The 11,552-nt window shown below is 43.1% G+C and overlaps 2 protein-coding genes across 2 annotated transcripts; both read right to left on the minus strand.

Annotated features, from left to right (window-relative positions):
* Positions 1-5,059: 5,059 nt before the first annotated feature.
* On the minus strand, positions 5,060-5,650 carry LOC110924712. Its single transcript, XM_022168709.1, has one exon. It carries the CDS (start codon positions 5,648-5,650, stop codon positions 5,060-5,062), a length of 591 nt encoding a protein of 196 aa, XP_022024401.1.
* A 3,779-nt stretch (positions 5,651-9,429) lies between these two features.
* Positions 9,430-10,305, minus strand: LOC110924713. The gene has a single exon (XM_022168710.1). It carries the CDS (start codon positions 10,303-10,305, stop codon positions 9,430-9,432), a length of 876 nt encoding a protein of 291 aa, XP_022024402.1.
* Positions 10,306-11,552: the final 1,247 nt, after the last annotated feature.

An 11,552-nucleotide genomic window follows, 5' to 3' on the forward strand; every position in this document is an offset into this window, starting at 1 on the left:
CCTCTCTGGAATAGGTAGCACTGTCCTCGGGTTGAGAAGGGCACTTACGTAAAACCTACGTAAACCTTGTACGTACTACTGTTCTCGGGTTAAGAAGAACACTTATGGTTACCTCTAGTCTAGTACATGCACACATGGGAAGCCCCCACTATACGAACATACAATTGACTTAGTTACTAACGCATGGTGATGCAACGGATTTACTAATACGAACTAGCTTACTGTGAACTCGCTCAACTAGTTGTTGACTCTCTGTTACATGCCTTGCAGGTCGTTAGGTATACATGGAGCTTGCACTAGGAGGCGTGGTTGTTGTGGACAAGGATTGTGAATGCTTGATTAAACATTTTGACATTACATATTCATACTTATGTTGGGTTTATTTTTACGCTTCCGCTAAACACTGATGTTGCACTTATGTTTTGAACACCTTTCATATTGGTTTGGTTGAATTACATTTACTTTTACTTATTACTTATATGTTCAATATGATTGGTGGCTTGATCCTGGTCAGTCACGCTCCCAAGCGGTGGTACTCAGCGTGTGGATTTTGGGGGTGTGACAGCTGCGATTAAGCTTTGCATAAAACAAAACCACCAATACAGTTTTACAATTGTATCATATGTCAAAATAAACTAAGGGCTACCTCACCCTTGTCTGAGTTGTCTAACAAGTACAACAACCAATAAATCAAAATAAAAAACGTGGTCTTCAAAAGTCTTCATAATCATGGCTCAATCGCTGTCTTCTCACCAAGGGTAGCCTGTCTGTAGGAGACCTGGAATCCCTAATGCCCCTAAGCTGATGGTGGGGGAGGAGGAGGTGGAGGAGTGAGAACTAATCTGCGCAAATGCGCCAAATCCTCCTCGAGAGCCTGGACAACGCGTATGAGGCAAGCAATCTGCTGGTCCCTGGTGAGGAAACGGACGTCAGAATCAGGGTGCAATCCAAGAGGAGCTGGTGGTGTCGCAAATAGAGACCGTCAATGGCAAGGGGTAGGGCGTGGAATCCTCTCCAATGCCTGGACACGCTGGCTCAACGCATCCTGCTGTAACTGCAAGGATATGAGCATATCATCCGTGGTATATCCCACATGGAAAGGGTGGTATGGGTCTGATAAGGGCATCACATTGGGCGAAGACCACATGAACGGCTCGCCCGAAGGTGTTGTAGAAGTGAAAGCCGTGTGTGCAGTCAGTACAAAAGAGGGTGTATATGGAAAAGCTGCGGTCAAGGGTAGTATGTAACCATGCGGTCCAGTAGATGGTCCTTCCCCCGAACGGTGAGGAGGTATGTCCCGAAGAAAGGTAATGGGTAAGTCGGTGCGGTGGGTGTCAGATACGTGTGGGTGGAACAGTGGAACATCAACTGGTGCGAAAATAGGTGCAGCAGGTGGGGTGACAGGTAGAACAAATGGAGGATAGTCATCATCATCCTCGATCCACCCGTTACGGGTGTCAGCGTATCTTGGATCAATATGTGTGGCAAAAGGTGCAAGGTCATCAAAAATCGGCATATGGTCAGGTATAGGTGCAATAACTAGGACCTCGGCAGCTGGTTGTGCAACGGCTGGTGCATCAACAGGAATAGGGTCGGGAGCGAAAACAGGCTCAGGTGCAACTCCAAGCTCTGGATCAGCTGGAGCAGGCTCAGTAGGTAAAAACTCGACCTCAGGCTCCGGGTCAAAGTCATGGAAAACAACGGGTGCAGCAGACATCGCCATGTCTGAATCAATGTCGGTGGAGTAGTGCTGCATGTCCTGGGCGTGAATAGTGGCGGATGATGCTGACTTAAGCGGGTAGGAAATGGACGTACCAGGTAAGGCCTCCACGATAGGAGCCTCGACAGGTGGCACAACAAGGGGATCAACAGCAGGAATCTCAACCATAGGAACAACGGGGTCAACAACTGGGATATCAGCTAGTGGAACATCATCCTCCATCGGGGCCCCGCCATCCTGGTCTCCCTCCAGGGGACCCTCGATAAGTAGATCGATGTCGCCATCGGGTAACGCGTCGAGAGGCTGTTCCTCAAAGGGAACTGCGGCAAATGGGAGAGGGGCAGGGATCGGGACAAGGGGTAGATCCTCTCCCTGTGGACCATCTGCTAAGGGTAAGTCGTCTCCGAAGACTGGTAGGGCAAAAGGCTGAAAATCGTCTTCGTCAGTGCTCGTGGCGTCTGATGTGTAAACTTCCAAGTCCATGGTTATCTCGTCGTCCGAGGTAATGGCCATAGGGTCGATCGTGTTGGACACTCCACTAGCAGAAGATGCCATGGTGTCTGTAACACAACCACAACATATGCACATATATCAGATAAGCATGTAAGCATACAGCAATGTAATCATGTATGCATCCGAGTCTTCCCAGACTATCCCACCCAGTCCCTAAGACTGAACTCCCTAGTCTCTCAGACTAACTCCCTAGCCTCTAAGACCAAACCTCTCCCAGTTTCAAAGACTCAAACTTTTCCCCAGTCTCTAAGACTGAAATTTTCCCCCAGCCTCTAAGGCTGAACTCCCTCAGCCTCTAAGACTGAACTCCCTCAGTCTCTAAGACTAAAATTATATACATAGCCTTGGAAATGTGTACTTGTGCCTAACTTCTGAACTTGCGCATTCCACCAAGTCAGCGCAATTCCTTCTAGAGTACCAATGGCGTATTTCACCCTGCGATCCACTGGGTACTCACACATCTCAAATACGGACTCGAGCTTTTCAAACCAATGGAGGAGTCCAACTGCTCCTTCAGTGCCACTGAATGTGCTTGGACGACAGTCCATGAAATTCTTGAAAGTGCAAACAGGTTGCTGAACGTGTTGACCTGTTGCGTTTGAGAACAGGACAAGGTTAAATACAAAAGTTGTTCTAGGAGTGTAGGATCTAAAGATCCTAGTGCGAGTTACAACTGCAGGGTATACCTCCTGCCTGTGCAGCTGCAAGTGCCGCAACAACTTGTTCGTTAATGAGAGCCATCAACTGGGCTTGAGTCATGTTAATACGTCCAGCCATGATCTTCATAGCAAAGGTAACATAAGTGAGAGAGGTTCACGAATAGTGCGATGACAGAAGAGAGTGAGCACACAAGTTTTCTCAAGCAATAGTGGTTAGGTGTATCTATGCATACCATGAGTTAAGTTCTATGTAATCTAGCATGTAGGCAATAAAACATATACCATATTACCTAGAATGTTGAGTCTTGCACGTGGAGCGAGGCGTCGTTGTGGATCGTTGAGCACTGTTCTGGTTATAGTCTGGTTTTATTAAAAACGTTTTCCCCTTATTAAAACCAAGTTCTCTATAACCAATGGCTCTGATACCAATCTATCACACCCCCAAAATCCACACGTGGAGTACCACCGCTTGGAGGCGTGACATGACCAGGATCAAGCCATCAATCATATTGAACGTATAAGTAAGTAACAAAAGTAATTCATCAATACGAAAGGTGTTTTCAAAACTCAGCATAATCAAGTGTGAAGCGGAAGCAATAACGTAAAAATCCAGCATAAATATCAAGTTTGAAATATCATAAAAGTTTTTAAGATAACATCCACGATCCATGTCCACAATGACCGCGCCTCCCGTGCAAGCTCCATGAGTACCTATGGTCCTCCAAGGCATGTAACAGAGAGTCAACAACTAGTTGAGCGAGTTCACAGTAAGTAAGTTCGTAATAGTAGGTCCGTTGCATCACCATGCATTATTAACTAAGTCAACTGTATGTTCATTTAGTGGGGGCTTCCCATGTGTGTATGTACTAGACTAGATGTAACCATAAGTGTTCTTCTAATCCCGAGAACAGTAGTACGTATGAGATTTACGTAGGTTTTACGTAAGTGTCCTTCTTAACCTGAGGACAGTGGTATGCGGGGGTTTACGTAGGTTTTACGTAAGTGCCCTTCACAACCTGAGGCAGTAGTGAGTATAAGTTTACGTAGGTTTTACGTAAGTGTCCTTCGCAACCTGAGGACAGGGATAAGTACAAGTATACGTAGGTTTTACGTATAGATTTCCAAGGTTTAGCCAAGGCTTAGCTCAGGACCCCACTACTCGTCGTATTTGGTTTGGTAGTAACATTGTAAGTACAAGTAATTGTTCAATCCCATTTCTTCAATCCCATTCCCTACCCACCGGGAATCCCATGCCTTGGTATGAGTGTCAACTCACCTTGGTTTGCTCGGTATGCTAAGTATGCGCTCACAGTTAGTCAATCACGTCCTAAAGTACGCACGTGCATATAATCAGTTTATGTTCACTTAGTTCACGTATAAGCACAATCATAGTGTATATTGCATCACTGATCACCAAACAACACATATCACGTAATCAAAATCATACAAGTCTTGTATAGCATTTAACAGCAGTTAGTTAACTCAGTTAACTTTAACAGGAATTAACTAAGTTACTGTGCAGATTTCACATTCGGCGAAACACCCCTGTTTCGCTGTATTTTCCCTTCGACGAAACCCATCCCTTTCGTCGTATTTAACCTCGGCGAAACACACTTTGTTTCGTCATGACCCCCTCGGCGAATCACCCACTGTTTCGTCGTATATAATCCCGGCGAAACACCCTCCCGTTTCGCCATGAGTTCCGTTTCGTGAATAAGCCAGTTACGTCACACAACATAACAGTTACAAAAATTAACACATAAACCCTAATCATATACTCAGCCGTTTCATGCCATCATCAAGCTTCATCACACAGCAATCATCTGGTAATCATTCCTACTCATCGATATTATTGAATAACAATCATAACAAAATCATGAATCAACCTTAGACGATCTTGCATACGTTTAAGCCATTATGCGAGAGCACATTTACAGACTCAACGTTTTTTTTTTTGGGTAAAGGGTTACCCCGGTAAATTTTATAAATCACCAAACAAAAGAACAGGGTGTGCCAAAACACTGACACACACTACAAGTCACTACAAACAAGCCAAAAACAAAGCCCAAACACGACAACCACAAAACAAAGAACAACCCGAAAAACAAAAAAAAACACGGCCAAACGACAAAAACTAACAAAACTAAACACCCCCCATCAAGAAACTTTAACCCGGGTCTTCAATCAGCACCCTTTCTGGGATCTGCCATCTCGTTACAACTCTTTTGTAATCCATTCGCTTTTGAAGCTTGAAATCCATCAACCGAAGTTGGACAGTATGTTTAATCTTCTCGGCAATCTGGCTCACCGAACCCTGACTTCTGTTGAAAAGCCTATTGTTGCGTTCCTGCCAAATATAATAAGACGCAGCAGCTATCACCAGCTTACAAACCACTCGATCTAGAGTATTAGAATTCGAGTACCGTTCCATCCACTCCAAAATGGAAACCCAAGATCCAGAGACGGTATCCATATCAACCATAGCCCTTACTTCCCTCCAAACCTGCGAAGCAAAATCACAAGAGAAAAACAAATGATCTCTAGAGTCTCTGTCATGCTGGCAAAGTGGGCAGCACATGAGTCTTAAGTTTGTTTCACTACCCGCTTCCCAAACACGCAACCGGTCCTGTGTTCGGAGCTTATTTTTAATAACTAGCCAAAGGTGAAAAGAATGCCGGGGAATACACTGGCCGAACCAAACCATATTCACCCAGCTAACAGGATTATCTCGGTTACGAATGTTGTGCCAAACTTCCATCGAACAAAACTGTCGCTGGTTGCCCTCTAAATCCCTCCAAACCGTAAGATCCCGTATGGAAATTGTAACCGGTTAAGTAGAACCTATTCTGATTAACAACAACAAGAATCTTATCTCGACGTATGGAAATTGTAACCGGTTAAGTAGAACCTACTAATACCAATTTTTCAACCACACATGAACACAATTATCATTTAGCATCAAACCATCGATTCCAAGCAAGAATAGTAAATGGTGATACAGAAAGCAATTCATAAAGATCACTAACAATCAATTTAATATAAACACTAACCTGGGAACTAAGCGATTAGTATGAACGAGATGGACAATCTTTCGAATGGGGAAGGGCTGTCGTCGGCGAACAGGGGAGAGCTCTAGGGTTTCTGGTTTGCCAAAGTTGTGACAAATAACCCGTAGAACTGATTAAATATCCGGTGTAACGTATCGGGCCGTTACTGGGCCTCGGCGAATCACTGGGCCGACATCCGTTTCGTCGGGAGACTTGTGACGAATCAATCTCTGTTTCGTCGTTATGGTTTATGGCAAAGCCACTTGTGTGTCGTTAAGATAGGAGTGACGAAACAGACTTCTGTTTCGTTGGGTTGTTTCATGTGTTAAACAGTTTAAGTTTTCTAACAAGTCTCATGTTATAACATCAATCACATACATGCAACAATCACACTACGTTTCATTCTAACACAACGTGTATAGTTATAAGTCAAACCAATCAAACAACTAAACAGTCAACGTGTAATAAATGCGAATAATAAATCTTGGAAACTTGAGTTGTCACATTATCCCCAACTTGAAAGAAATTTCGTCCCGAAATTTAGCAAGCGGTTACTAAGGAAACTAGGTGAGTTGTATCGTTTACTGGTTTTCCTGGGTGTCACATCATGCCCCCGTTGATTTGGAATTTCGTCCCGAAATTCGGTAGTAGCTTCAGCCTTAGTAGCAGTTGCATTGTTCTGGAATAACTGGGGATACTTGAGTTCCATTTGGTCTTCTCGTTCCCAGGTATACTCTGGGCCACGACGGGAGTCCCAACGAACTCGAACAAGAGGTATTCTAGTGTGCTTGAGGACGTTAACATCCCGGTCCGTGATTTCAACTGGTTCCTCGACGAATCACAACTGCTCATCGATAGTGAGTTCCTTCAAAGGAACAATGAGGGTCTCATCTGACAGACACTTCTTCAGATTCGACACGTGGAAAACGTTGTGAACTGCACCGAGTTCTGATGGTAAGTTCAGTATGTGGGCCACTTTGCCTATTCTTTCAATGATTTCGAACGGTCCGACATACCGCGGATTAAGTTTGCCCCGTTTGCCAAAACGAACCACAACCTTCCAGGGTGAGACTTTAAGTAGCACTCGATCTCCAACTTGGAACTCGAGCGGTTTCCTGCGCTTATCAGCGTAACTTTTCTGACGGTCACGAGCCGCCGCCATGCGTTGCCGTATCTGTGCAATCCGTTCAGTAGCATCAACTACCATTTCTGGACCTGTGATTTGACTATCCCCCACCTCTGCCCAACAGAGAGGTGACCTGCATTTACGTCCGTACAATGCCTCGAATGGAGCGGCTTGGATGCTGGTATGGTAACTGTTATTGTACGAGAACTCCACTAACGGGAGATGCTTTTCCCAGCTTTTGCCGAAGTCGATAACGCATGCACGTTGTTGGATCGTCGTTGACCCTGAATGAGTCGATCAGAAGAGTCGTTTATCTAATTCAAAGGCGGAATCGATGAATCAGACGCTCAAACTAAATATAATGCTTCTTATATTGATTCTTGACAATGTTTACAACCTGGAAGCAATTTGGCAGCACTTCGTTACAAAATCAGATCCGTTCCAAATGAACTAACCTGTGCACTATTTATAGTGGATTTGGTTCGCTTATGTGGACGTCCAAATAAGCGAACCTGAGTGAATGATGTGGTTCGCTTATATGGACAGTGTCCATATAAGCGGACCTCCTTGCTAATTCACCACATTTCGTTTCTCGAACCTTGTGCACAGGATATTCTAACCTATCCTAATCTATTACATGATATAAGACGAAGTCAATAGACGTAGTGCACTAACAGACTCCCCCTCGGATATTGACGAAGTCTTCAGTGACCATTCTCTGTTATGCCACCTCTTCAGTCTTGATCATCTTGCCATCTCGTTCAGATTGTAACAATGTAAGTATCCTTCAACCTTTCTCTTTGATCATCTTCTCTCTTTGACTTTTTCACCAAGATCTCATCATTAGCTCTATCATCAACTTTTCCTTTGACAGCTGGCTCCCCCTCTCGTCAAGCTTTCGTGGTTTTAGGGATCGACACCTAGCTTTCCAACTACAAGCTCTTCCAGGAACGATACCTGGCTCTTTGCACGCTTTCGTTTGCGTTGAGCTTGTCTTCAGACTCCCCCTTAGACTCGGCTCTTGGGATCGTAGTCTGAATCTTTCTTGCAATCCTCAAACATTTATAAGTACAATATTTTGAAACCATTAATCAAATTCTCTAATACACTCCCCCTATCAACAAACTTTATAGATATTGCAGCATTAAAAAATCCAACTCCCTCACAGTTTATCATCCAAGTTCAAATTAATGACCTTGGAGATATCACAAACTGTTTTTGAACTTTTATAGAAATTTCAAGTTTCAAATTAATGAACTTGTTTTATTTTCAGAAACACACTCAGCTTACTTAGATTTTGAAACTCAGCAACTCAGACATCGGTTGTCGAAAATAAAGCAGAAATCAAAATCTTTTTGTATTTTCTAAAAAATATAAAGCAGTAAAGAAATATTTACAAACATATTTACAAATAATATTTTTGTTTGAGTATGCGTCAGAGGATCATATCAGTTTTTGACAAGTTACAAGTACCGTTGAGCTTAGTTACACATTAAGAATTAAACAATTCACTTAGATTGTCGATATACTGATCCACTTAAATTTTCATACAAATTTCAACTGATTCAGGATACGAATTAGATGTCTTATGAACTTATACTTATTCATGTGTCCCACCTCTTGAATATACTCCCGTATCCAGATCCCAATATTCAGTCTTAAAGGTGAGTATACCACATATGATATCTGTAAGGGGTTAGATGCGAAACCGTGAGAGCTCAGGTCAGAACTTCCGTTCAGCAGAGAGAGGACGGCTCGACTTTTGGTGTGTCCCCTTTAGAGGATCTTTTAATTACAACAGCAGCGACTATCAATTTTATTGTTTCATCAGCTTGCTGAGGGCGATGCTGTGTTTCAAGCATTTGCAGAAAGTATTATTCGGGGACTAGGTCAGTACTTCCATACAGCAGAAGTCCCGGAATAATACCCCAGATATCACTGAGTATAAAGACCTAGTATCTCAGAATATGGGACCTTTCAAACGAAATTTCAGGGGTTAGCTATATATTCAAGTAGTGTTCCCCACGAAATAAGCAAGTTTGAATTTTAGGTTTATATCCCGAAAAAGTTTACTAAGTGTATAAAAACCTATCGACATATCATCAGTGAGACTGTTTAACGCTATTTAATCATTACATTTCTTTTTTTTTGGGTAAAGGGTTACCCCGGTGAAATTTTATATCAACCAAAAATTAAAACAGGGTGCATCGAGACACCGATACACACTACTAGACTTGGCATACCAAGACTAGGAAAAGACCAAAAACAAGGAACCCGACAATCGTCACAACCAAAAACAAACGGAAATACGAGAAAGAAAAACACAGCCCTAAACAAACATGCAAACGACCCAAAGGAGCCTCTCTAGCCGGGATCAACCTCGATGCTGCTCTTCGAGATCATCCACTTATCCAAGATCTTCTGTTGTTTCGGGTCTCTACCAAACCGGAATCCCATAATTCTGAGTCGAACCGTCTCAATGATAACCTTTGCAAGCACACTTGCACTTCGCTGATTATGAGAAAATAACCTGTTATTTCTTTCCTGCCAGACAAAGTACGTTGCAGCCGCTACCAGGATCTTACTAATGATGTTATCCATAGTACTAGAATTAGCATTAAGCTCCATCCATTGCATGATAGAATCCCAGGTATTCGTAACATTCTCCATGTCAACCAAGTGCCTGACCAATCTCCAAACATCTGAAGCATATACACATTGAAAGAACAAGTGGTCTCTTGAATCACGGTCAGACTTGCATAGAGAGCAACACATAAGAAGCAAATTAGTAGCACTACCGGCTTCCCAAATGGTCATCCTGTCTTGCGTTTTCAACTTGTTTTTGATAACCAACCACAAGTGAAACGAATGTCGGGGGATACATTGGCTGAACCAAACCGCACTTGCCCATAAAACCTTATGACACCTATTCCGCAAACAATTCCAAACCTCCCAAGAACTAAAACCTTGAAGATTACCGTCCAAATCTTTCCAGCAAAATCGGTCATTCGTATTAGGAGAAATCTGAATAGAGCCGATATTTATAAGGACAGGAAAGAGAGTATACCATGCCTGAGGCCATAGCCATTGGCCATCATCCGTGACAATGTCAGCCACCTTAGTGTTTAAAGAAAACCCAGCATTAGCAATAGCTCTAGGGGATATGAATGACCGAATCGGACTACAAGAGCACCAGTTATCACTCCATACGTTTGTTTGCCTGCCACTCCGAATAGACATCCAAAAAAACGAGCGAACACTCGAACGGATAGATAAGAGTTTTCTCCAACCCCAGCTCACATTAGCTCGACATTGAACCTCCCAAAAACTTTGGCCCTTCAGCTTGTACGAGTGGGTCCATTGGACCCAAAGAGAAGGCCGATTGGTGACTAAACTCCAAATATGAGAAGTTAAAAGAGCCTTATTAACATCTATTATGCTTCGAATACCTAGGCCACCCTCATCTTTAGGCATGCAAACATCCTTCCAGGCAACTTTAGCACGAACCGAGCCAGATTTACCACCATTCCAAAGGAATCTACGAAGACGTTTTCCAAATCCTTTAAAATACTAGACGGGAGCATCATAACCGAAGCCCAATATGAGTATAAAGCCGTGAGGACAGCATTAATAAGCTGGAGTCTCCCTGCAAAAGAGAGAGATTTTGTCATCCAGTTATCGATACGCCTATCCATGCGCTCCAAAAGAGCCTTGCAATCCTTGGCCGAAAGTTTAGTAGAGATCAACGGAACCCCAAGATACCGAACTGGAAACAAACCCTCCTGAAATGGCATAATGTTCATAATTTGATCTTTAATGGGTTGAGGAACATTACATAAGAATACCGTACTCTTATCCAGATTAGGATACAAGCCCGAGGCCCGAGAAAACTTGTCAAGAGCCTCACGAAGATGCTTAACCGAGCCACTGTCACCATGAGCAAATAAAAACAAGTCATCAGCAAACGAAATACTAATGATCTTCTGCTTGGAGCACCGAGCATGAAACTTAAACGCCGTATGAGACGAAGTTTGATGTAACAGAAGAGTTAAGACTTCCATGACTAGGGTAAATAGGTAAGGGGACATAGGATCCCCTTGCCTAAGCCCACGCTTCCCCGGAAAATAACCATGAAGCTCTCCATTAATGCTTAAAGAATACGACACCGTAGAAACACATGTCATTATCCAATTAACCATTTTATGATGAAACCCAAAACTATGCAGGATAGATTCAAGGAACTGCCAGCTGACCGTATCATAGGCCTTTTGAATATCAATCTTGAATGCACATCTAGGGGGCCCTCTATTAAGATGATAGTTATGCATTAACTCCTGGGTAAGAAGAATATTATCAGAAATTGTCCTACCCGGAATGAAAGCCGACTGATTAATACTGACCAAGTGATTCAAACTTCCCTTAATCCTATCCGTTATAATCTTGCTGATACACTTAAACAAAACGTTACAGCAAGAGATTGGCCGGTA

This window comes from Helianthus annuus, chromosome 17, assembly GCF_002127325.2.
Source record: "Helianthus annuus cultivar XRQ/B chromosome 17, HanXRQr2.0-SUNRISE, whole genome shotgun sequence".
In the NCBI taxonomy this organism is placed as follows: domain Eukaryota; kingdom Viridiplantae; phylum Streptophyta; class Magnoliopsida; order Asterales; family Asteraceae; genus Helianthus; species Helianthus annuus.